Genomic DNA, 26,830 nt, shown 5'->3' with positions numbered 1-26,830 from the left:
CCTTTTTTTTTTTTTTTTCCTTTTTTAAAAAATCTGCATGTAAAGCCAAGTTGTCAGCATTTATAAACATACCATCCTATTCAGACTCTCCCGGGCCAAGGAGGAAAATGCATTCTAAGGAATCACGGAGGGACCCTGGTCCCTGGTCCCTAAGGTCTTTCCTGTCAACAGAGGTTTACTGAACACTTAGGAAAACACCAGGCGCTAAGTGAAGTGCTCTGTGCTGGTTGATTTTATTTAATGTCACACAAGCCATGGTGGGAGGGGCTGTGACTAAGACCAACCACCAGACTGGGAAAAGAGACTCAGAGACCGGAGGGGTCTTGCCCCAAACCCCAGAGCGGACCCACGGTGGAGCAGGGATTTCAAGCCGGGCCCATCTGTGGATGTGCTTAGCCACAGCCCCACGCTGCCTTCAGTGGCTGGCTATACCCTGAGACCTCCGGTCCCTCCCTGAAGTCCCAGCAAACTGCCTCCTCCCCTCCCCGGCAGCTCCTGGCCACAGAAAGTCTCCATCAATATTTGGTAGTTGAAGGAGACATGAGAAGAGGGAACCTACTGGCCACACATGGGTGTCTGCGTGTCGCTTCCTCCCTGTCCCTTCTTTCCTCAGGAGCAGGGAAACTGGAGACCACCAAGTGGCCGGGACTTAGCAGGTCTGGAGACACAATCTGCGAGTCATGCTGCACCCCCGTCTCGGCTTCCCAGACCCGACAGTCCTGCTCAAGCCTCCGATTCCCGTGGCCACGGAACCAGGCCGTGGAGAAAGGGAAGCACCCAGAGTGCAAAATTTGAGAGCTCTTGCTCTGGGTCACGGAGACACAGGGTCAGCCCCTGGGGGTGAGCACCTCCTTAAAATGTGCACCCCCAGTTCCTTGCTTGCCTCCCTGTGAGAAAATAAAGAACTGTAATTTTCCAGACTTTTTGGCATCTTTAGTAATGCTGCATTGCATTTCCTCAAACACATTATCTTTTCTGGACATCTCTGTTCATTTCCTCAGGATAATTTTCTAGAACCAGAATTGCTGGTTCACACAGTCAGAGCCTTTATAAGATGTTTGATACGGATTTTTCAAGTAGTATGCTTTAGGGGAGGTGGTTCAGTCAGGATAGTGTCTGCCTTCAGCTCAGGTCATGATCTCAGGGTCCTGGGATCGAGCCGCATCAGGCTCCCTGCTCGAGTCTGCTTCTCCTTGTCCCTCTGTCCCTCCCCTCAAGCTCATGCTTTCTCTCTTGCTTGGTGTCTCAAAACAATCAATAAAAGTCTTTAAAATAAAGTGCTATATTGTGGCATTCACCAACCACGAAAAGAATGTCCATGGGTCTCTACTCTTGGACAGCACTGAGTACTATAATTGAACAGAAACAAACGCCTTGCCAATTCGATAAGTTAAAAATTACCTCTTGTTTTAATTTGCTCCCTTTTTTGGTGTGGTTTTGAGGTTGAACTTTTTTTTGTGCTTTCTATCTTTTATATTTCTTTTTAAGCTGGCTATTTACGGCGTCTATGCTTGTGTTAGGATTTATTTATATCTTCTACTCATGTACTACATATATATATATTCATTTTATAACAAGGATATTAACTTGTTGTCAATGATGTTACAAACGTTTTTTTCGCACTTTGATATTTTCCTTGGAATTTTATTCATGGCAGCCTAGGTTCTTGAGAGACTCCAAATCCTTGAAATATCCTGGGTAATAAGAGTGTCTTTAGGGGCACCTGGGTGGCTCAGTGGTTAAGCCTCTGCCTTCGGCTCAGGTCATGATCTCAGGGTCCTGGGATCGAGCCCCGCATCGGGCTCTCTGCTTTGTGGGGAGCCTGCTTCCTCCTCTCCCTCTGCCTGCCTCTCTGCCTACTTGTGAGCTCTGTCAAATAAATGAATAAATAAATAAATAAATAAATAATTAAAAAAAAAAAAAAAAAGAGTGTCTTTATTATTGACGAGCCCCTTGGAACAGACCTGAGCTTATGCTAAGAGATGAGATGACCCAGGATGCCAGCTAGTCACTGGCAGACCACGCACATGATTGGAAGGCTGGACCAGAGGGGCTGCTCCAGGGAGCAGAGGGGCCGGAGATGGAGCTCCATCGCACAACAGCGATGTGTTCAGCAGTGCCTAGTGAGGGACACCCTCCACACCCAAGCCTAGAGGAGCTTCCCGGCTGGTGAACACACGGGTATGCCAGGAGGATGCCGCCACATGTCCTGATTCCACCGGGAGAACACACAGGAGCTCAGCATCCTGGACCCTCCCGACCCTCCCTTGTATGTCTCCTCATTTGGGTGGCCCCGACTGACAGCCTTTATAATAACACCGTCCTTGTAATCTAGCACTTTCCTGAGCTCCATGAGCTGATCGAGCAAATGACTGAATCTGGGGGTGGCGGGGGAGGTCACAGGAACCCCTGAGTTTGTTGCCAGCTGGGGGGTGTCAGCTGGAAGTGCAGGGAGCTTGAAGAACCCCCAACTTCTAGCCAGCATCTGAAGTAAGGCCCGTCTGGCTGGGAACTGTGCTCTTAACCTGGCAGGGTCTGTGTTCACCCCCTTAGGCAGCATCAGAACGGTGGTGCTGCACGCCCAGCTGGTGTCAGGGCGCTCATCCCAGCCCTGACCCTGGCTGGAGCCTTCCCAGCAGGAGTCACTTCCCACTTTCCGAAGTCCCACCAGGCCTGGTATGTGAAAATCCAGCCGGCCAAGCAGTAGCCTTGTCACCCCGGTCCGTCGCAAGCTCCCACTCCTGGTCTAGAATCTCCCCTCCTTCCAAGTCATCTGTTCACCAAGTCATCTGTAGGCTCCGACCACACTGCAGGATGACCGCCTTCTTTTGTCCCCACTTGTACATTCTTCTGGGTCTCAGTCAAGATGTCACCTCCTCCAGGAAGCAGTCCCTGACCAGTTCAGCTTCCCCAGCCTCCCACTCTACTGTCCACAGTGTGCTCTGCGCACCCGATGGCAGCACTCACTCCCTGCGTATCAAGAGCACATCTGACGCTCCACAGGCAAGCTCCCATGTCCTCCCTTGGAGGGCACAGCCCATCAAAAATCAAGTTTAGGACACTAGTAACAAGAGCTAATGTGTTCATCTAACATGCCCTGGGCTAGCCACTTGACCTGCATAATGTCACTGAAACCTCCTTTCACCCCCAAGGCTGTTGGGGGGGTCCTTACTCTCCCCATGGTCAGATAAGAACACACAGGCTCAGAGAGGACAAGCACATTGCTCAGGTCACACAGCAGCACCAGCAGACCGGGACGTGGTCAAGTACGGGGCCAGCAGGCATAGCCTCCGAGCTTCCCTGACCATCCTCTGAACTGCCCTGCCACGCCCAGCCCCAAGCCCAGACTTACAATAGTCTGTCACGTAGAAATAGGTGGCTTCTGTCCAGGATCCGTTGCCTGCCAGGGAGGTGGCCCGGACTCGCACGCTGTAATTCCCTGGCGGCAGCCCGCGCAGCCTGCAGCCGCGCTCCAGAGCGAAGTGTCTGCGGGAGACACAGAGGTGCAGCTCCTGGAAGACAGGGGGAGGAGTGAGGATTGTTCTCGGCCATTCGGGAGCGTCCATCCCTGGCAGGAAGGTGCCATCAGAACACTGAGCGCCCGGGCTGCGTCAGGACCGTCACAATTTCCGCACACTCGCTCTCCGGGGAAGGAGGCAGCTGCGGAGGCTGTCATCGTGGGTAAAATCTGACCCTTCCTAAACCACAAGCCATGCGTCTGACCTGGACCAGGTCATTTCCTTCTTGTGACAACCCCACTGGGGCTCAGCCTCATGCTAGAGACGAGGACACGGGGGTGCGGGCTAGGAGGCCCCAAACTTTTGCGGTCAAAGGGGCCGGATGGTCACCCACTCACCCACACGAATGACCCACTCAGCTCTGCTGTCACAGCGCGAAAGCACTCTGAGACCCACCCCAAACCCATAACATCCGTCCACAAGCAGACGTGGTTGTGTGCCCACGGAACGCTGAAGACGCCCAACGCTGAGCTTCACGTTAAGTGGATGGATACGTGTCATCACACTATCTTTCTCTAGATGCTTGGCATTTTTTTTCCCAGCCACTTTAAGACAGGAAAGCGATTCTTAGCTCTGAAGCTGTACGAACACAGGCAGGCGTACAAAAATAGTCCGCCGGCTGCTGCTTGAGAGACCGAATGGTTGGTGGGAGCTCTCCTAGCAGGTTTAAGTGGCTGGGCCAACCACCCTTGTTCAATCCAGAACCACGTGGCTCCTACCCTTTTTGGAACCACTGTGAGGCACTGTTACCAGGCCAGGAAAGAAGAGACCCACAGCACCTAAATCAAATTTCAGGCTTTGCCCCCACATCTCCTGGCCTCAGAGCCAAAGGCACGCATGGGCGTAATGTCTTCAGGACCCACGGTAAATCTCCTTCCTTCCTCTGGTGCAGCCTGGCTTTGCTTTGCTTTATGTGACCATTCTGAAAACAAGCAGGGCCCTACCTCAATCTCTGAAAACAGAGGGGAGATAAGAAAAGGATACGCGCCCCCGTGAGAAGGATGCAAACAGAGATCAATCCAGAGCCTAGTAGAAGAGGCAAGAGGCTCCCTGGGAAGTGAGACCATGAACCCTGCCCGCGACCGGCCAATTTTTTAAAACTTTCCAAAACAGCTCCAAGTTAATAGTGCATGCAGAGAGCTGGACTGGAAAATTTCAGCGGGCAGAGAAAGAAACGCAAAAAACTCCCGTGCTCGTCATGTGACAACAACAGCAAGAAAACAGATCGGGCTGATCGGGCTGACGGCAGGGCTGGGGGCACCAGTCCAAAGGTCCGTCCAAGTCCGATGAGTCACCAAGTAGAAATGGGCAAATACTCAAATGCAGACACCGAAGGTAGCTGCTGTCGGGGGACCGAGGGGAAGGGCACCCTCCGAGGCCAGCTGGGGTCCCCACACACCGCGAGGGGCAAGGGGACCATGAATGGAAGGAACTAGACAATGAGGCAGCTGTCTCCCCAGACACCGAGAAACAAAAACGAAAAGGGAAACGAGAAGCGAAACCTGACAAAGAGTGAAGAAGCCAATTCCATGAAAGCCTGTGCCAATGAGACAGAAGCCCGAAACCACAACAGACACTGAAGCGAAGGAGACAGGACGCCAACAGTGAGAAGCGATGCTCCTCCCCGGGGGAGGGGGCGGTCCCCGGGGGCCAGGGCCTCCTGGGCAGAGAGGGAACAGGGTGAGACAGCAAAGGACTTGAATGCGAGGTTCAAGGAGAAAGACGGGATTTTGGCTATGAACCCAGCAAATGCCAGAAAAACAACAACAACCACAACAAAAACCAAAAAACAAACGAACAGAAAAACTTCCCATCAAATGCTGGAGAGAATTTTTGCAGAACTGGCAAAATCATACCCCAATAGTATTATTAATGGGGCGTAATAAATTTTTTTGCATTATTTTCTTACTTTATGAAAGCGATGCTAGGCAATAAGGGAGATTGTGGGAGATGATTCGCCATCTTGTCCGTGAAAAGGGTTTTTTTTTTTAAAAAGTGACGGTAATCTCTCACTCTCTCCTATTTGCCCCCTACCTACCCAAATCTCTGTTCCCCTAAAGGGCAAATAGGGCCAGTCTGTGTGGAGTTGGTGCTGCCCCACGTGGGGCTGAGGATCTAGCAGGGATTCGTACCCGTGACCCTTGGACTCCAGGAAGAGGGGGAGGCAGACGCACTGCAGGCAGCGGGAGAACTTGTGCCAACAGGGTAACTAACACTCCCAGCTCACCCAGGACCAAGGGGTTCCTAGGATGGAGGCCTTCAGTGCTCGACGCTGGCAAACTCCAAGGAAAGAGCCAGGCACAGCAGCAGGAAGAAAACCACGGAGGGTCTGCAGTGGAAACGTGCTGCCCACGGCCCGGAATCCATATTCCCTTCCCTGCTGCCCTCAACATCCCGAAGGTTATGTCGCCCTGGAACTGCCTTTGGAAGCTGCCCCTCCCCCTTGAGGGGGTTCTGGCCTCCCATCCTCAACCCCACCCCGGCTCCAGGGCTGACCCTCACTGCCCAAAGCCACCCGAAAGCTGACAAGTCCCGTGGGTTCAGGGAAAGGCCCAAAACTTGGCCCAAATGAGCCATCCAGGAAATGCACATCAAGACCACAGTGAGACACCACTCACAGCCACCAGCACGGCCCTAACCCAAAACAAGGCCCAGAACACGGACTGTCGACCACGGGGGGAAGCTGGACCCTCAGACCCTGCCGCTGGGGATCTAAAATGGTGCAGCCACTTGGGGAAAGAGCTGGCCCGGGACCCAGGAGTTCTATCCCGTGGTACACGCCCAGGAGACCGGAAACCACGTGTCCACACAAACACTTGCACGAGGACGCTCTGAGCGACTTTACTCACAACGGCCAGATGGCGAAAACGACCCGAATGTCTGCCTACGGGTGACGGGTAACAAAATGTGGTCCACCCATGTGATGGAGTATTTCTCAGTCAGGAAAAGGAAGGAAGCACAGACACATGCCACCACGGGGATGGACCTCGGAGACATTATGATAATGACAGAAGCCGGCAAGAGAGGGCCGTGGGCTGTACGATCTGGTGCGAGAACAGGCATATCCAGAGACAGAGAGTAGGTGAGCAGCCGACAGAGACTGGTGGGACACGAGGAAGGAGAGATCGGGGGCTGGGGGGACTTTTTAGGAAAATACTCTGAAATTGATGTAACGATTGGCTCAGTCAGTGGAGTGTGAGATCCTGGTCTTGGGGGGTTGTGAGTTCAAGCCCCATGTGGGTGTAGTGATGACCATTATGTTGAATTTTATTTTATTTTATTTTATTGTGAAGATTTTATTTTTAAGTCATCTCTACACACAACGTGGGCTTGAAATCAGATCCCCGAGACCAAGAGTCACGCACTCCTCCGACCAAGCCAGCCAGTCGCCCCGAACTGTGTATTTTAAATGGGCGTATTTTGTGGTATGTGAATGTGTCACAGTAAAACTGTTATTATAAAACAAACAAACAGGGCGCCTGGGTGGCTCAGTGCGTTAGGTCTCTGCCTTTGGCTCAGGTCATGATCCCAGGGTCCTGGGATCGAGCCCCACATCAGGCTCTCTGCTCAGCAGGAAGCCTGCTTCCTCCTCTCTCTCTGCCTGCCTCTCTGCCTACTTGTGATCTCTGTCAAATAAAAAAATAAAATCTTTAAAAAAAAACAAAAACAAAAACACTCATGCCCAAGCCTGACTTTATGGCTCCCAAAACTAAAAACTTAAACTCTCTGGCCATTTATAGAAAATGAGCTCTGGCCTGAGTGACCGGCCTCAGCCACAGATGGTAGGTTCCGGAACCCAACAGTCTGGATTTAAGATGCTGAGCGTGTAACCCTGAGCAAGGGCACTCAGCTCCTCCAGTGTTCACACTCCTGGCCAAAAAAAGGAGACACTAACAGATGCCACCTGGTCGGGTCACCTCGAGGTTCCATCAGATGCTTGCAAAGGACTGGGTGCTGTGCCTGGGACGGGGGAAGGGCTCAGAGCAACCCAAGCAGGTGATGAGGCTCATCTGCCTGAAGTCACACGGTCAAGGGGAGAATCATCAGCAGGGGGATTCAAGCCCTAGCCTGCACCTCCTCTAGCAGGTGCAGACCCCTGCCCTTCTGCGGATGGTGATCCACCCACAGTAGTTATGGGCGCCGCTTGGAGCCCACGCCTGCCTACTGCCTGCTTTTGCAATAAAACATTTCACCGGTGCACAACCATCCCCATGAGCATCCGTCTCCTCTATCAGGCGGCTTTCGAGCTACAACAGCAGAGCTAAGTATTTGCAACAGAGGCCGTTTAGCCATGAAGCCAAACATGGTCTGTATCTGGCCCTCGACAGGAAAAAAAGCTGCCAACCCTTGGATGAAAACATCAGTCTTGGGTTTGAGTCCTGACTTTATTCTTCTGGACGCTGGACAAAAAAATCCTGGCTGCCTCCGGACCAAGCTCACTGGGTTATTCTGAGGATTTACTGTATTTCATCAGTCCTGAAAGGCGTATTATTTTCACATTTTGGCATTTCTGAAATTGCAAGGCAGCTTTAGAAGCAACACCAACTTAGAATTAGAATTGGCAGTTTTTGTTTTTGTTTTTTTTTCTAGCAGTGGCTGCTCATCATGCCTTAGGCGTGATAAAAAATGATAAAGGACATAAAACCTCATGTACACAGCTTCATATGTGCGAGACACACAGTGACCCCTCAGGACAGTGTGGCTCCTTTTCTGTCCTTCTTAGATGCCATTACCTCGGGCATCTCTGCGTTCTCCCACCACCCCGCACAGCGTCTGCCGGGAAATGGAAAGTTCCTTAATAAGAACCTGAGTGGCTCAGTCGGTTAGGTGTGTCTGCCTTCGGCTCAGGTCATGATGCAGGGTCCTAGGATCGAGCCCTGCGTTGGGCTCCCTGCTCAGTGGGAAGTTTGCTTCTCCCTCTCCCCCTGCCCCTAGAGAACTCTGACTGAAGTGAAGTGGGTCTCCTGTGATGTCAGGAGGGACACAAATGCAGACAGCCATTGTTCACCCTGTAGGACAGCGCTGAAATGTGAGAAACTGAGGAAGTCAGTCTGGAGAACGGCATTTCTCACCCACCTCCCTGGAAAGTTCTAAATCAAGGCGTGGAGTCCCAATGACAATGCATTCAACAGGAGAAGTGTTTGGGCCAGAATTTAAGAAGAGAAGGGGGTCGGGGGGGGGGGGGGGGGCGGAGCCGGCAACAGCTCTGAGGGACGCGCCCGAGCATCCAGAGGTCTTACCTCATCTCCATAGCGTCGGTAACTGACTTCATACAGCACAATCAGACCGTTGGGTTCCTTCGGCTCCTGCCACATCAAGTGAACGACATTGTTCTCGAAGATTTCGTGGGTCACGGGGCCGACGATGTCGTCTGCCTTGGCTGTAAGGAGCAGTGCTTAGAGGCAGGCTCCTGACCCCCGGGATCAAATCCCACCTCCAGCTGCTTGCGAAACTTTCCCATGAGGGAAGTGGACACGTAAAACTCAACGTCTTCACGGGACTGTCTGCGTACCTATCTATCCGTCTGTCCATCTCGCTCATATCCCACTGGTTCCGTTTCTCTGCAGAACCCTGATTAATACCATGCATAATACGTATTTCTTAATTTGACTTTATATTTCGTATGTGTCTATCTGTGTCTGTGTATCTGCTGAAGTTATACATTGGCTAGGGGAAGCTGGGCGCCCACAAAAATAAGCAACGATAAAGGCAGATTAGATACCCATCTACGCTGCCTACCGGGCGGAGGGCTGCCCCGTGGCGAGCCCAGGTCTCCTGGCGCTGGCCATGAGCCCACCCACCTTCGGGCATGGTCCTGGCGCTGACGTAGGCCGCCACGCTGCACCTCTCCTCGGGGGCGTCCTGGTTGCAAGCCTGCAGCTCGATACGGTAGCCGGTGAAATGACGCAGCCCAGAGATGACCAGGGACTCCTTGTTTACCACCTTCTCAAAAGGTTTGTGCTCCTCCGGGCTCGTGGGCGTGCTAGTCGAGGTGTTGGGGAAACCGGCAGCTGTGGGCACGGCCGCTGTCACGTTGGCCACGTCCCTGAGGGCCCTGCGTTTCCGCGACGGCCTGTCATGACAGCAGGACACACACATATACACACACGGTCATGCGATCGCCGTCTTGAGGATAAAAAAAAATGACGCTGGGGGATAAAAGTCTCAAAACCAAGGACGGGCGGGTGGCGATGCAATGAAATGCAGGTTGCCCAGAATTTAACTCAGAGCAGCTTTCCAGGACACCCGCAAGGGGAGGGGGCTCCAGGACCATCAGTGGGGGACACACACGGATATTCCCCTCAACATGCTTGATTTTAGGTTGTCACGTTGCAGATTAACTGGCCACCCCGGGTCAAGTGTTAAAGACCAGATGCCCAGAGCATGTCAGAGTCTTAACTTTTCAGGAACCTTATCAAACGGCATGAGCCCAGCAGCCCAAACTACTGGCCAGCATCACCTATCTAAACAGGAAAGACACCATCTTCTAATTCTTATGACCCTAGAGGGCATCTACCTCATAGAAGTGACTACATTTTAATTCTTAGGTTAAAAAAAAAAAAAAAGTCTTACCACTCAGGTTGGTAAGGGTACTCAAAAAAAAAAAAGAAAAGAAAAGATAAAACCATGCAGTCAATACACATCCCCCCCCAATTAAGAAATTAAGACATAAATGCAAAACCCTCAAAATTTATAAACACACATACACAAAAAGCACAGAGAAAATTTAAACAACTCATCGTTCCGCTGCCCTCTGTTTCCTGGGGGTAATTTTTTTCCTAGAAATGTTATGTGTAGGTTATAATGAGGACCAAGCGAGTTTTGTAAACCTTTGTTCGCTTGTTCTGCTGCAAACATGCATCAGAGAGCTTCCTTCAAACATAACGCCTTAAGTACTTAGTACAGAATTTACGTTTTGTCTTTTTCAGTGTGAAGGTTTTCCCTCCCCGTTAGGAAAGGAGCACATGCTCAATGCAGAAAATTGGAAAATGCTCAATTTAATGCACGAGCCATAAATTACTAACCATCCTCCTATTTTATTTAATACAGACATGCCCCCGTTTTATTGCCCTTGGCACTACGGTGCTTTGCAAATCCTGCATTTTTACAAACTGAAGGTGTGTGGCACCCAGCACAGGCCAAGTCTACCAGCACCATTCTCCAGCAACATTTCCTGTGTGTCTCCGAGTCACCTTCTGGGGACTCTCACACTGTTTTGAACTTTCTCATTATCATCCTATTTGTCACGGCGATCTGTGATCAGTGAGTACGACTCACTGGAAGCCCCAAGGATGGTCTGCATTTTGTACCAATATTTTTAAATTAAGGTGTATGTACTGTTTTGTTAGACGTGATGCTAAGGCACTCCTAACAGACTACAGTCTGGTATCAACAGAAAACTTACAGGCACTGGGAAAACCAAAAAATTCAGGAGACCAGCTTACTGTGATACCCATCTTAACGAGGGTGGGTCTGGAACCGAGCCCACAGGACCTCAGAGGATGTCTGTATTAGGAGGATCTCAGGGTCTTCTGCTCTTATCAACACCGCTTTGGTCACTGTCAGACTGTCTTATCAGATCCTAAAACTAGACTCTTAGAAGGGAAATCGCTAGGCTGTGCCTGTTCATCCACATGGCGAAACTACTCTCCGAGACATTTCAACTGATCGGGGGTCTCCCCAGCAGCCCCTCAAAAGCACCTCGGGATAACCTCATCAGTACTCAGGGTTAAAGGGTTCTTTGGGTTTTGTCTGTTTGTTGGTTTGCAGATTTCCAACCCAAGAGACTGTCTGAAAAACAAGGCCCTTCTGCTCTGTTTGTTAACTCCTAACACCACTCCAGGTGAACCTGTCTTTCCTTCCTCCGTCTTTTGTGTTTCTCTAAGGAACTCGTCCATCTTCTTCTATGATGTTCTAGCACTTTCCTCACTGTTCCTACTGTTACCCTGTTTATTCACTAAGGATATTAACACAGCCGGTGAGATTTCTGTCAATGATTCAAAACAGTCTTTCACGTGTATCCGGAAAATCTGAGAGCTCCACAGACGTTTACCTTTTTTCCTGTACAGTTAATTCTCCGTGGGGTTACCCAAGTGGTCTGTCAATTATGACAGGGACCAAGGGATTGTCTCCTCTGTTTTCTATTCTGTTGCTAGTGTATCACCAGGCTTTTTAATTTACATTGTACCTGCTCTCCCAAACTCTCCTCCAAGATTTTCATAGTTGCTATCCTTGGGTTTCCAAGGAGCATACTAGAAAAAGTTGGCACCCTTTTCCTGTCGATGGTAGGAAATTAGATTTTGGATTTTGCAGGACCTGTGTCCCCAAGCACTTTTTCTCTCTACACAACTTTCAACAGCTTTCCAGCTATTAGAGCTTGAAAATGGGAGTACACAAAGTATAAACAAATGGGTGTGGCTGCTTTCCGATGAAGCTTCAAAGACAAAAAGACAGGCAGCCAGTCTGTGACATCACAGTGAGTCTATCCTTGTACTGGCCTGTTAACATAATGACGTTACTTTCCACAATCCGCTCTTTGCGATTCTTGTCTTATTGCATTGGCTGGCTACACAGGAAGACGTTAATTAGTAATGACGACACTGGGCTTCCTCCTAAATGGAACAGGGACAGTCTAAGTATAATGTTAGCTTGGCTGTTGGTTTCATCTAGGTAATATTTATTTACCTTGTAGCAGAAGTATTCTACTCCCACTTTTCACTCATTTCCCTAAATTAGGAGTTTTGATGCTGTCAAATGAATGCTGTCTCATGAGATTATCCTATGATTTTCCTTTACTGGGTCCCTAGATGTATTATCCTCTCCGCTGATTGTAAACCACCCTTGTACTTCTGAGTGAAGCGATAATGTCAGCACGCTGTTTCATTTAGGACGTATGGATCTCAAGTGTCACATTGACTAGTCCTGGGGTTCCTGCCAACATCACAGCTACATCAGGTTCAGCTAAAGTGATATTACGTTGGATTCATAAAATGACCTGGAAAGACTTCCATCAATCTCTATGCTCAGAAACGTTTCTGTATCACAGAGTTTCAAATAACTCACCGGTAAAATTCTCTGGGCCCAGGGCCTCTCTGAGACATAATTTTTATCCATTTACCAAAGTCAGTAGACTATTTCATTTTTTCTGCTTCGTCTTGAATCTGATCAAATTAAAACTTCCCTCCTCACCAAAAGCTTCAACTTGAATAACACAAGACTGTCCAAGGAATTCAACATTAAAATCTTCCTTTGGTCCTAGTTTCAATTCACCTGCTTTATTTCTAGTTACGTGTGGTTCCCATTCTTACATCTGCCATCTGGATTTCCCTCTCTCACAATACATTGCTATTGTTTTACCTTTTAGGTTTTTTTTTCCTTAACTTACAAGATCATTTAAGGCGACTAATTCGCATCAAAGCCCAAGCTTTGGTGATACTCTACAAATTTAAGATACGTCATATTCGCATTCCCACTATTTTCCAAATGGACTTTAATGAAGGTTTCTAGGTCTGCTTCTTCTAAAAGGTAGTGAAGTGCTCGACTTGACATCACCAGGGAGGACTTTTCTGCGCAAATGTTTGAAGCCAATTTTTAGTTTCTACTGCACTGTAGTCAGAAGACAAACACTTTTGGGGCGGAAGGTGGGGTGGGAGGGGGAATATGCACTAAGATTTTTTGTGTGGTCTCTTCGTATGCAAAGATCAGTGACGTTCTTGGACGGAAACCAAAGATACACCCATGTTGTAAGATTCAGAACACTTCCATCCAGGCACAAGTGGGCCTTTTCCCAAATGACCACAACACTGGTGGCTCAAGGAAAAGCTATCAGGAAATGGGTGTCTGCACAACTGGAAACATGAAAAGGTCTCATCAAACAAGCCGGATGTATATGCAATCACCCCCCCCCAACCCGCCCCACCGCTATCTGTGGTTTGGGGTTCTCAAAGTCCCCGTAACCTTCACACCCCACAATCTCCTAGAAAACCAGTGGCCCTCAACCAGGGGTGGGTCTGCCCCTCGCCTCGCCACACAGGAACATTTGCCATGTCTGTCTGGGGACATCTTTGGTTGTCACTACTTGGGGGACACGTGAGCTACTAGCATTGTGAGTCCAGAGACCCGGGATGCCCCCAAAATCCTACCACACGCAGGGTGGGCCCCCCAAGAAAAAATGATCTGGTCCTAAAGGTCAGTACGCGTCAGATTGGAGAAACCCCAGATGCGGACCCCCATGCCTCAAAGGTCCAGGCTTTTCTTTTCTGCAGGTTATATTCCAAATGGCCACTAGGGGTCAGATCAGCCTGAAAAAATACAGTTAAATAAGCCTGAAAAAATACAGCTGAGAGAGTATCATCCCTCCACAGGACCCTGACTTGCCTTTCCAGTCTCCCCCCCCCCCGTCCCCCCCCCCCCCCCACCGCTAGCTCCTTCCAGGGGCCCGTGATTCATCCCAAGGCCTTCCTTTCCGCAGCTTCTCTGCCTGTCCTCTCTTCCAGGGCAACCCCCCTTGGTGCTTCAAGACACCAGTCGCAGGGAAGCCGTCCCGTCCACAGGGGAGTTCAGTGATACAGCACGCCTGCAGCCCTGCACTTGTCACCCCAAATAAAAACATTCTGCTCCTCCACTACTTGCTGCACGTGGCAGAGACTCTGCGTTCCAAGCACAGACCAGCCCGCACCGTCGGTGCTGGTAAGTAAGAGCTTAGCGAGTGACTGCACGGAGGGCAACGTGTGGCATCTACGAGGTGCTCAGAAAGTATACCCGCCCCCTATCTCTTTTTTTGGGGGGAGGGAGGCTTGAACTCATGACCCAGAGATCAAGAGTCACCTGCTCCACAGACGGAGCCAGCCAGGCGCCCCTTGAGTCTACGATTTAGTTAAGGGTGTGTTAGTGCAGACTCGTTCCGGCATTCACGCCCAGACCCCATCTGAGGGTGAAGGCAGTTCCCGTATGAATTCGCGAAGCCTCCCAGATCGGCACGGCAGCCCATCACATGCATTAAAGCCACGGAAGCCTCTGGCGTCTCAAAGGCACATGGCATGCTTCCTGCCCTGCCTGGCCCCCAGCGGCCACGCCGACCTCCTGCAGGGGAGTCGTACCTAGTGTCCTCAGCACCAGGGCTTGACGAGGATTTTCTGTGAAAACAAAACCAACGACTTTGAGGACAGACAAAACTCGTTCAGACAGACCTCTGGCTTCTGACCGATGGAAGCCACGTTCCCTCTGAGCAGCCCAGGGTGTCCTGCCCTTGACTGTGGACCACGTCTCCCACCTTCCAAATCACAGTGTCTCCCCATCAGATGCAGAGAACACAGCAGGAGGGGGAGGAAAGAATCAGAGAAAATACCCGACCCGACCCCGGCCCGAGACCTGGCCAGCTGGGATCCCCCTTCACGTGCCAAACTTGACTACATTTAAACATCACAACTGACTCAGCCATTCCCTTAAGTCCAGTAGTGTTTTGTTTTTAACTGGTAAGACGGTAACTGCCCCCCATGTCTGGGCTATGACATTTAGTGCTCTTTGGACTCAGGGTCATGGAGGGAAAAAAAAAATCCAAGAAAGAGGGGTGCCTGGGTGGCTTAGTGGGTTAAAGCCTCTGCCTTCAGCTCAGGTCATGATCCCAGGGTCCTGGGATCGAGCCCCACATTGGGCTCTCTGCTCCCCAGGGAGCCCGTTTCCTGCCCCCTCTCTCTCTCTCTGCCTGCCTCTCTGCCTACTTGTGATTTCTGTCAAATAAATAAAATTTAAAAAAAAAATCCAAGAAAGACATTTGTTTTTTAAATGTCACACAACAGCGGTTCTGGGAAAACACCTATTCATGTGAGAAGCGATGGCAGGCACTCAAATGGACCCATTTTAGAATCTTATTTAATCCCAATGTCACCCTTTTGGGGTTTCAATCCACCTCTGGAAACAGCCCGTTGCCTCAAGACATTGCCGGGGACCCCGTTCACTGAGGGCGGTGAGGGAAGCAGGACAGGGGGCGGCTCACAGCCTACACCCCTCACAGTTGCCAGAACCAGGGTCGGGTCCCTCACCAGCTCAGAAACACTGGCTCTGGACCCGTGGAAGGGAGGTGACAGCTGCATCAGTGCGTTACCCTAAAGACTCGGAAACTAAAGGGGTGCACGCAGCTGCTGACATCAGGCAGGTCCCCCCAGCAGAGGACCAGCTAGCTATCTCCAAACGTCCCCAGGGTCAAGGCTGTGAAGCCTGGGGGACTCATGCACTCTCAAGGTCCTAAGAAGTAGGGGCTACTATGATCAGCCCATGGCAGATAAGTAAACTGAGGCAGGACGAGCCATTTACCTAAGCATCTCTGCCTCTGGGAAAGGCATGGACCAGGATGAGTAGCCTGGGGTCGTTGTCACTGCCAACCCTCCCCCCCATAGACATGGGCAGAGCCTTTCACTCGCTAAAGGAAACTCAACAGGCTTAACTAGGAGAAGCCTCTGGGTTTTGAAGGTGCCGCAGAAATTTCCAGAAGGACCAGAAGGGTGGAGAGATGAACAAAGAAAATGCTCGGAGCTTGAGACTTCTAGATAATTCAAGCACGGGGCCAGGGGAGCGTTCCTTCTGCCACAAAACCTAACTGAGATTTAAGAACGCAGATGGAGACCCAAGGCTGGGCTAGGGTTTGGGCCACATGGGGAAGCAAATGTTGAGGGTTTTTCGGGTTTTTGGGTTTTTTTTTTTTTAATTTTCCCCCATCCGGAGTGCTTACTTGCTCTATTTCTTACTGAATCTCTTCCGTTACTGGCCCCCCCGCTGGGTCTCTCCTTCACCTTGTTCCCCAGGTCATGACCACCCCCCACATGGAGCCAAGGAAGAGTCCTGACCTGGGGACGAACACCACATTGTGCAGGTAATCCTCAAAGGTCTTCCTAAAAGAGGACTCCTCCAGCTCCTTGAGGATCTGGGAGTCTGTCTTGGGGCAGGAGCAGCACTCGCCGGCGGACTCCTCGTGTTCACTCTGGTTGTGCTTCGGGGAGCCCTCAGCCTCGAACGGCGGAGACCAGGTCCGGGACGGCAGCTTCAACCCTAGAGACAGGCAGAGCAGGTGGCCTGGGATCCTTCTCCTCACCCCGCAACACACACGCCCCCAGTGGGGTCCTTCTCAGAGGGGCTGGGTGCACGGGACATCTGTGCGTGTCAGGGTGTTCCAGAAACTGCAAGGTCACCCCATCGGGCTGGAGGAAGTGACCACTGCGCAGTCCCAAATTAAGGAATGAGCTACGCACACATCTTGGTGTAAAGCAGTTTGGACTGAGCAAAAAGCAAGTGCAAAGTCCCTGGGGTAGGGATTTCCCTGGCATGCTGACAGACACCAAGAACCCCAAGGAGCTAGAAGGACAGGATGAGGGACAGGATGGTGGGAGGCGGGACTAGAAAAAGGCTGGGGGCGGGGCCAAGTGACAGTTGCATGAATGAATGACTCAGGCAGTCAACCATATAAAGTGACAGGAGGCCATATAAAGGGTCCGAACCACAGACCCAATGGTGGCCAAATCAAAGAATCCAAAGTTTCTGCAGGAATCCAGCAATCAGTAGAGCTGTGGTCCTTCCACAGGGTCGGGGGTGGAGGAGGAGATTCTGCCCCGTCCTGCACCCCCAGGACACGGGGCAAGGTCTAGAGATGTCCCGGCTGTGAGGAATACTGAGGGGTGAAGGAGACTCCGGCCCCCCCGGGGGGGGGGGTTGGGTCGGTGCCAGTGAGGCCGGGCGAGGCGGTGGGGGCTGCTGCTGACCATCCCACGAGGCTCGGGACAGCCCCGCCCCACAGAATGATCTGGCCCCAAATGTCAACAGTGCTGAAGGAGAGACACTCTGGTCTAACGACATGAGGGGAGGTTGGGGGGGGGGCCTATTTCTCAAAAACACAAAGTTGTTTTTCAAGTACCACGGACTGGCCGTGTCTCACCCTGAGTCCTATCCCAGGGACACCTGCCAGCCGCCGTGTGAGCCACAGAGGCGCTTTGGGTGCGACTGGGAAGCGTGAAAGTTACGCTCTTTGGGCAAAATCCACGAAGGGCCCTGGGATTCACCTTCCCCGCCACCAGCCCTGGCACCCGGAGCCTCCTAGGGGCGACTGAGCACTTTTTTCCTCTCCCCTTGAATGGGTCCTGGAGACAACAGGCCCGAAGTCCTTTCCCGTGAACAGGGAGTATCCACTCGGAAGCCCCAGTATTTATACAGCCGTGAACGGCCGCAAGGGGCTCTCAAAGATGCTTGCAACACTGATGAACGGACAGAGACTAACCTGGCTGGGGTAACCATTACAGGGACTGGTCATGGCATTATGGGCGGAAGGAAAAGTTCGGGCGTCCTTTGTGAGGGAGGATCCTGAGAATTTTCTGGAGAGGAAAGGGCTTTCTGATCAGGTCAGACACACTTCCTCACTCCTGTTACACTCTCTGGCTCCCACCTCAGGGCACGTAGTGGCCCATGGTTCTTCTGTGACTATACAGTAAAAGTATAGGAAATGGGGCACCTCGGACAGTCCCGTCCAGAGAGACAGGGAGGAGACAGTGGGAGCCGGGGCTGGGGCAGGGGCTGGGGCAGGGGCTGGGGAGTCTGTGCTTCACGGGGACAGAGTCTCCATTTGGGGAGATGGAAAGTTCTGGAGAAGGATGGCGGGGACAGTAATACATGTGCTTACTGTCACTGAGCCGTGCACTTAAGAACGGTTAAGAGGATCAATTTTATGTTATATATTTCACCACAATTTTTTAAAATGCAGCTGGTAATTTTAAAAATGCAGCTGGATTCTAGGACTGAAATACATAAGGGAGTCGAACTTCAATGTTCACACACACACACACACACACAAGAGAAAAAACCGAGTGATGGATGTATGAGCTAACTCCCTACCTGGGAGAAATCCCTTTAGGGCATACAGGTGTATCAAAATCATCCCGACAGGCACTTTCAATATCTTACAGTTTTACCTTTCAATATCCTATAATTCAACCATATTTTAATAAAGCCAAGAGCAGAGGGAGGGACGCCCCTGGTGATATTAATGGGAAACCACTATTAGTCATAATTAGTAAGCTTATTTATTTTACGTATTTTTTTCAAATTGTGGTAAAATACACATAACACAAAATTTAACGTCTTCATCCTTTCTAAGTGCATAGCTCAGCGGCACGAAGCACATTCACACCATCCTGCCGTCATCCCCACCCTCTGTCTCCAGAACTTTCCATCTGGAAAGTACTTCCATGAAGTACGGACTCCCCTCCCCTTCCCCGAGTCCTGGCTGCCACCATCTTCCTGCTGCCTCTGTGAACGCGACTCTTCTGAGGACCTCCTACGGGTGGAATAGTACCATATCGGTCCTCAGTTTATTTTTTAATTCCATAAACTCCCTGATCATTACAAATTAAGCCATGTTTAAACAGCCACATTGTAATGACAGAATTAAAGTTGTTACTCTTTTAAAAAAAAAAAAAAGGAAAGCACCGAGGGCCTCTGCTGGTGGTGGTTCAAGCTGGTAGTTTCGGTTACTCGAATGCGGGGCCAAAAGCTCACAGCTCAGCTGAGGCCTGTGTTTGCTCCTGAGTTATATAAAGCGTCTGAGGAGATAAATCACGTTTGCAAGCCTCAGCTCAGGGGCGGGAGCGGTGGGGGGGGAATGAGGTCACAGGCATACATATAGCACATGATCTTAGAGCTGGGACAGCTCCCAGAGATCTGGCCTCCCGCCCCGTCTCCCAAAAAGGAGGTGGCCAGCGACCGGCTCGGTGACTCGCCCAAAGCCCTACATCGGGTCAGAGGTCTCGCCAAGCGTGGCCTGCAGGCTCAAGGCCTCTGCCGCCGCTCGCCAGCCCTCCCCGAGCCCTTGCCTCCAAGGTCAAGGGCTGAGGAAATCACGAACTCAAAACAATCTAAAGAAAAATAAATACAGACAAACATAACACACACACATATCCACACACACCCAAAAACTAAAACCTAAAGAAAAAAAAAAAATGACATCTGTTTCTTTGGTTTGATGGTTTGTTTGATTTTTTTTAATCCAGCTTTAAAATTTTAAACTAATTTATACAAACTAGTCTGAGGCTCAGAAAATTTTCTATTTTCCTGCAAATGGATGAAGCCTATGAAGCCCTCATGTGGGGGGGGGGGGGGGCGGGGAGGTCATCACTGGTATAAATTTTTCACGGAAAGCACAGAAGGGAACACATGACCAGTCCTTGCTACCTAATCCTTAACACATTAAGGGTCTAAATGCGGGGCCTAAAACTCTTCCCTGACTTTTGTCATTAACCCCTCGACTCCGAGCTTAGCCCCCAAATCCAGGCACTTTCATAAATTCTGGAGAGGAAAGGGCTTTCTGATCAGGTCACACACACTTCCTCACTCCTGTTACACTCTCTGGCTCCCACCTCAGGGCACGACCCCCCCAAATCCAGGGGGTCGACAGAGCTGCATCCCCACAGCGGGAAAGGGGGAGGGGAAGAAAATTTCAGAAGGAGATGGCACCAAGACATGGGAACTATCTGGTTTTGACACAAGTCAAAGTGGGATGATGTTTAGAGGGGTGATGTTTAGAAATGTGTCTGCATGTTTTCGTAGAGGAAGCAATGGCGTGTGTGAGTCCATGCCCCCAAACTTAGACTGGGAAGCCTCCATGGGCCTGGCCGGGGACGGGGATGCTTGCCCAGAAGGACGAAGCAGATCTTCTGCTCCCACAAACTCCGCCCCCACCCCCGGCACTTACCTTTGAGGCAATAATCCAGCTCGTACAGCTCACTGTCTTCCGCCTGCCTCTCCCAGAAAACCAGGTAGTGTGTGATATTGCCGTTGGGGTCCGAGGGAGGTTTCCACTTCAGGATAATCTGGGACGAGGAATTAGAAACGGAGATTGGATCCAGGGGGACGGAAGGGTCTGCAAGGAGAAAGGGAAAACAGGTGCACCATTGAGCAGGAGGGTGACTGGCTGTCGGGCGGGCGTAAGAAAGGTCAGAGAAATCATGGGGATGTTCGCTGCGGTGTTATTTAACAGCAGAGAACACTGGAGACACATGGAAAGCTCACGGGGCAAGTGCACAGGGTACCAGATGACAGTCCATTCATGCCGCAGACTACAGATCCCTTCACTTATTCACTGATGCGACACGCATCTAGGAAGGCTCCAAGTGCGTGCCAAGCTGTCTCTGTTCCAGGTACTGGAAAGACGTTGGGGAAAGGGAGGGTAGTGGGAAGAGAGAAACACACTCACATTCTCCAGGTAACATCTGCCCCAAATGGAATCCAGTCGTGGGGCAACTTTCAGCACTGGGATACCCCTATTGCTGAGACGGTACCTCACCTAACACCCCCCAGAATGCACCACCTTTCAGGCTCCACAAAACCCAGCCCTTGAGAACGCAGGTGTCCGAGGGTGCAGGTGAGGCTCTCAAGGCAGAGAGCACTGTGGGTTCAAAGATCCGGAAGTCAGAAGCTTCCAGAAACTGTGGAGTCCTTTGGTATTGCTGGAGGATACAAGAAAGGGGGGGCGCACCCCCTAAAAAAGCTGGGGCTGACTCATAATACCTGGACTGTATCCCATGGGACAGGGTTTCTCCCTCAGTACCAAGGACATCTGGGGCCAGGTGATTCCTTGTGGTGGGATCTGCCCTGTGCACGGCAGGGTGCCAAGCAGCATCCAACGCTGGTAACCCCACAACCACATCACGACAACCAAAACTGTCTCCAGACGTCACCAAGTGGCCACAGCGCGGGGGGCAGAATCACCCCAGGGTTGAGGACCTCCACGACAGGAGAAGGACTTGGGCTTCATGAAAATACAAATACCACTAAACTGCTATGAAATACCCCTGCCCCTCTCCAAAAAAAAGGGGGGGCACAGAGATGACATAAAAATAGCAAGACACAACTGTCGAAGCTGGGAGACAGTCCGTGGGGCTCCTTTTCCTCCTACTTTTGTAGATATTTAAAAATTCTCCTTGGGTGCCCGGGTGGCTCAGTTGGTTAAGCAGCTGTCTTTAGCTCAGGTCATGATCCCAGCGTCCTGGGATCGAGTCCCACATCGGGCTCCCAGCTCCGTGGGGAGCCTGCTTCTCCCTCTGACCTTCTCCCCTCTCGTGTTCTCTCTCACTGTCTCTCCCTCAGATAAATAAATAAAATCTTTAAAAAAAAATTTTTTTCCAGAATGGGGGCGCCTGGGTGGCTCAGTGGGTTGAGCCTCTGCTTTCGACTCAGGTCGTGGGTCTTGGGGTCCTGGGATCGAGCCCCACATCGGGCTCTCTGCTCAGCAGGGAGCCTGCCTCCCCCTCTCTCTCTGCCTGCCTCTCTGCCTACTTGTGATCTCTGTCTGTCAAATAAAATAATTAAAATCCTTAAAATAAAAAAAAAATTTCCAGAATGGGAAGGAATATGCACATAGGCTACTGCCTTGTCTTTTGAAATTCTAAGCCTCGGCACCCGGCTCTTTTAGAAGCCAATAAGCACATCACAGAGCCCTTCCTACAACATCACTGCGTCAACGTGTTCAAGGCAAGATGTCCAGTTTGTGTAAGAAACACTTACTAGGGGCGCCTGGGTGGCTCAGTGGGTTAAGCCTCTGCTTTCAGCCCAAGTCATGATCCCAGGGTCCTGGAATCGAGCCCCTCATCAGGCTCTCTGCTCAGCGGGGAGCCTGCTCCCCACCCCCCGCCTGCCTCTCTGTCTGCTTGTGATCTGTCAAATAAATAAGTAAAATCTTAAAAAAAAAGAAACACTTACTAGTGGCATCCGTCTGCACATAGATGATGTCACTCTTGGCCCCGTACGTGCGGCGTTCATCAGAAAAGGTAACCAAGGTCTTGACAAAAATGGCGTACTGGGTCCAGGGCTTGAGACCCCGCATCAGCCACCCTGGGTGGTTCTGCGACTTGGGGTCATTGGACCGCAGAGGGGGGTCAATGTCCACCACGGTCCAGCTGTTGGAGCCACACGCGTCCTGCCCGTCGAACTCGGTCACATTCTGGTAAGGGCTTTCAAGACAAAGCAGAAGGCGGTTATCATTCCATGACTCCCGTTCTGAGGATAGAGACACGCAACAGAGAAGGTGACGTCCTACAGGGCTGCCTCCTGTTCACCAACAATCTTATGCCACAGAGAAAAATGACACGGACCCCAAAGAGAAGGGACCCCAGCTCAATTTTCCAATTATATCAAGAGTGATGATGTTGATACCAACTATCTCACTACTCATCGGTAAGACTACAGGAGAGGGGCGCCTGGGTGGCTCCGTTGGCTAAGCATCAGACCCTTGATTTTGGCTCAAGTCATGATCTCAGGGTTGTGAGACTGAGCCCCGCATCAGGCTCCATACTCAGCATGGAGCCTGCGGGAGATTTTCTCTCCCTTTCCCTCTGCCCCTCCCCCCACTCTGCACACAGGCGTACTCTCTCTCAAATGAAGAAATAACATTCGGAGAAAAAAAAAAAAATCCGTGAGAGACTGAGTGCTACTTTTCAGCACACAGTCTCAGCAAAATAAACCTTCAAAGATGGTGCAATTACTCATAAGAATACCATCACAACTTCCAGCACCTCCCTCTAAAAGTTCAGCACAGTCAGGGGACCCTGGATGGCTTCATCAGTGGAGTACCCAACTCCTGATCTCAGGGTTGTAAATTCAAGCCCCATGTTGGGTATACAGATTACTTAAAAACAAAAATTTTTTTTTTAAATTTTTTTCAGCATAGTTGTATACAGCAGAGCCTTGAACAACGTGGGCCGAATGGCGTGGGTCCACTCGTGCGTGGATGGATTTTTTACAGTCCGGGACCATAACTGCATTTTCCCTCCTTGTGACTTTCTTAATAGCATTTTCTTTTCTCTAGCAGACTTTCTTGTAAGAACACAGTCTGTAATACATATAACAGCCAAAATCCACATCAGTCAATAGTTTGTATTATCAATAAGGCTTCCAGGAAACAGCAGGCTATTAGCAACTAAGTTTGGGGGAGGGATAAAAATTGTGTGTGGATTTTTGGCTGGGTAGGGGAGTCAGTGCCCCTAGCTTTGGCATTATTCGAGGGCCAACTGTACTCAGAATGACTGGGTGTTGTTTAATGGGGACAGTTTTCGTTTGGGAAGAGAAGATTCTAGAGACGGACGCTGGAGACAAGTGCACAACACTGTGAATGTGCTTAACGAGCTGTACAGAGAAACTGAGTCCAAGGGGCCAATTTTATGTCACGTAGGTGTTGCCACAATTCTTTAAATGTTGGGGAAAAAAAAATACAAAATTGATATGCAAATAAATCTTTAAAAACCCACTAAGCAGACTGAGCGAATTCCGTTAAGGATGTCCTGGCGAGATGTACGGATGATGAGGCACAGTGGGATGTTGCTGTAGGAAACTTGGCATAAGAAACCGGTTTGTTTTAATTTCTGGTTTTGACAAACGGGGATTTTACTAACTTCCCAGGCCATCGGCTTGTGAGATGGTAAAAAGGGACCGATGACAGCCATCCCCAAGGAAGAGAGAGGCAGCGGAGTCTCCAAGGGGACCCTCCGAACCCGCACACCTCTTTTATCTCCTACTTACGCCTCTTTGTAGAAAAGCATGAACCCCAAAAGGTCTCGGAAGTCAGGGGGCCAGTATGGCTCCCATTTTAGCAAGATCTTGTCGTACGATGTCCGAATGTAAGAAAATTTAAGGAGTTCGTTCTCACCTAAGAAAGTTTAAAAACAGTAATGGTATCAGCACTAAAAATGTCCTTCAGCCCAGCCCGGAACAGGTGATCCTGCATCTCCAAGCGCGCCCACGGGAAGGGGGAGGTCAGTCTGCTGCCTCCCGGGTGGGCCTCACTCCCACACGCCTCCTCCTGGGGCTCGGAGGCCAGAGCCGGTCTCGCAAGCTGGCCCCTACAATGAGCCCGTGACCCGGCCAGAGGCTCAACAGTACGTAACAGCGGTCAGCACCCACCCAGAAGGACGCCGCGCCAGTAATCACTGGGAGAAGTCATTTTTAAGAGTAACGTCTGTCCCGGCACAATGCTGGCATCCAGGTGGGCTTCGGGGCCTTACGTGTCGGAAGACGTTCAATCCCGGTGCAAATGGAACATGTGCTGAGGGAGCTCAGAGAAACGAGCCCGATCACGGAGAGACCATGCCTTACACAGAGCGGCAGGCCAGCAAGCAAGCATCCCTTAAGCTCCACCCCAGCCTGCTCTCCCTCCCTCCCGAGTTCCCACACTCCGCTGCAATGACCCGAGTCCCTGGGCGCCTCAAGGCTCAGATGTCCCTTCCAGAGAGAACCTGTCAGGGCAGTATCGTCAGCGGGCAGCCTCTGGCTCTATTAGCAGCTACGGGACCTGCTAGAGCACTGGAGCCAAGGCCATCTATATGGAGGAACTGAATCATTCATTCATTCATTCATTCAATGCCAATGGAGTTATCCTCCAGAATCAGGCACTGTTATCTCTCTAATCACTAAGATAAGATACACCTATCCTCGGTATTTCAGAAGCAGAACCCTATGACTCAGACTTGTTCCAGCTCACTGAGAGGCAACGACACCCCCCACCCGGGGGCCAGTCCTCGAGGAGGAAGGCGGACACCTTATCTGGTCCACCGGCTGGAAGGACCAGGACATCACCACTTACAAGACGCCTGGTCCCCGTTGGTCTTCAGGGCAATGTCGTTCCTCTCCTGGCGCCCCTTGGTTCCCGAAACTTCCTCCATCTTGTGAATTTCTGACAAGCAGAGTTTGGGATTATAGTGGAAGAAGAGTTTCCCCTGAGTGATGGTGAGGTTGTGTTTGCTCCAATCCCAAAGCTGCCTTAGGTTCTGGTTGTCCAAGGCGTAGAAAGAGTAGTTCCTACGGAAACATACACAAGCCTAGTCATTCACGGGCTTGTAACCTCCAACGCCAAGATAGCGGGGCCACGGCTGGAGCTGTGACCCTGAGCAGCCCGGAAATGGACAGAACCTGGGTCCCTGCTGGACAGCCCTCCTCAGACCTGTCACTCGTGAGTCTGTCCCCATCTGCAGGAAACACAGCTAGTCTGGCTTTCTGTTGTCTTACTGACCTAACTAGAGTCAGTAGACCTCGAGGGAAGGGGATCTGGGAAATGAAGATGGACAATTAGGGCCAGGAGAGGAGTTCCATTTTGTACCTGTGGCATCTGAGGCTTCTGGGGGTCGCCGGGCTAGAGAGAGGCTCGAGGGTAAGCCAGAGCCGGACTCTTAGCACACGTAGGAGGAGACCGCTAGAGAGACAGCCAAGGCTGGGAGCCCCCCGCGGCAAGTCTCAAAGGCAGGTGGAGTGAAGGGGCCTGGGAGGGGGAGGGGGAGGCAGGGAGAGTATCTCCAAAAAGGAGACTCCCACGGGCCAGAGATGAGAATTCCAGCAAGGAAGAGTCAATGACAAAGGAGACCAAGAGGTGTCGCTCCTCTCCTGGCCTCACTGAGGAGGTGGAGGGCACAGAGCTGGAGCTGGACCCCCTGAGATCTCCCAAGAGTGCCTGTATCTACCTCCTTGGCTAGGTCTCTCGACACGTCCCAGCACATTCCTTCCTCTCAAGGCTTCTCCAGGCACTGTCCCCTAACAGATTCTCCGGGGGCTTTAAAACCCCTAAGTTCTGTCATGGTAAGTACATGTAATAGTACTGTATCACATATTTAAAAGCTGCTAAGAAAGTAAATGTTAGAAGTCGGCTGGGCGTCTGCCTTTGGCTCAGGTCATGTTCTCAGGGTCCTGGGATCGAGTCCTGCATTGGGCTCCCTGCTCAGTGGGGAACCTGCTTCTCCCTCTCTCTCTGTCCGCCACTCCCCTTGCTGGTGCTCTCTGTCCAATAAATGAATTAAATCTTTTTTAAAAAATAAGATTTACGCTCTTAGCAACGTGCAAATGTAGAATACAGTATTGTTAACAATGGTCACGATGAGTACATTAATTACACCCCAGGACTTGCTTATTTTTATGACTGGAAGTCCGACCCCTCGGACCCCCGGGGAGGGTCTCCTCCTGCTCCCTACCCCTGCTTCTGGCAACACCAATCGACTCTCTGTGTCTCCAAGCTTGCTTTTGTGGTTTTGTTTTTAGATTCCTCATGCAACTGAGATCCTACAGCATTTGTCTTTCTCTGACTTATTTCACTCAGCGTAACATCCTCAAGGTCCATACACGTTGCTGCAAATGGCAGGATTTCCTTCCTTTTTATAGCTGAGTGATATTCCACTGCATGTACGGGCCCCATCTTTATCCATCTGTCCGTCCACGACACAGGTGTTTCCGTGTTTTGGCAGAAACCCCTCCTTCACTTTAACTTATGAACCTCCTCGCAAGCACCCGGGCCGCACACA

At 50.9% G+C, this 26,830-nt stretch overlaps 1 protein-coding gene across 4 annotated transcripts in view; it reads right to left on the bottom strand.

Moving 5' to 3' along the window:
* The window catches only part of INSR (insulin receptor), a 127,771-nt gene that overhangs the window by 15,707 nt on the left and 85,234 nt on the right, over positions 1-26,830 (bottom strand). For 2 of the 4 annotated variants that reach the window (XM_059159853.1, XM_059159852.1), the window contains exons 6-14: positions 25,129-25,343; positions 24,069-24,195; positions 22,254-22,504; positions 20,248-20,415; positions 16,361-16,562; positions 14,618-14,653; positions 9,320-9,591; positions 8,759-8,898; positions 3,353-3,512 (exon numbers count right to left, since the gene is read on the bottom strand). In XM_059159853.1, coding sequence (XP_059015836.1) covers positions 3,353-3,512; positions 8,759-8,898; positions 9,320-9,591; positions 14,618-14,653; positions 16,361-16,562; positions 20,248-20,415; positions 22,254-22,504; positions 24,069-24,195; positions 25,129-25,343 — 1,571 coding nt within the window. The remainder of the gene's footprint in view (positions 1-3,352; positions 3,513-8,758; positions 8,899-9,319; positions 9,592-14,617; positions 14,654-16,360; positions 16,563-20,247; positions 20,416-22,253; positions 22,505-24,068; positions 24,196-25,128; positions 25,344-26,830) is intronic. The other 2 variants (XM_059159855.1, XM_059159854.1) reach the window with 1 other exon arrangement.

Source organism: Mustela lutreola, chromosome 2 (genome assembly GCF_030435805.1).
Source record: "Mustela lutreola isolate mMusLut2 chromosome 2, mMusLut2.pri, whole genome shotgun sequence".
In the NCBI taxonomy this organism is placed as follows: Eukaryota; Metazoa; Chordata; class Mammalia; order Carnivora; family Mustelidae; genus Mustela; species Mustela lutreola.
This window is presented reverse-complemented; position numbering and strand designations above follow the sequence as displayed.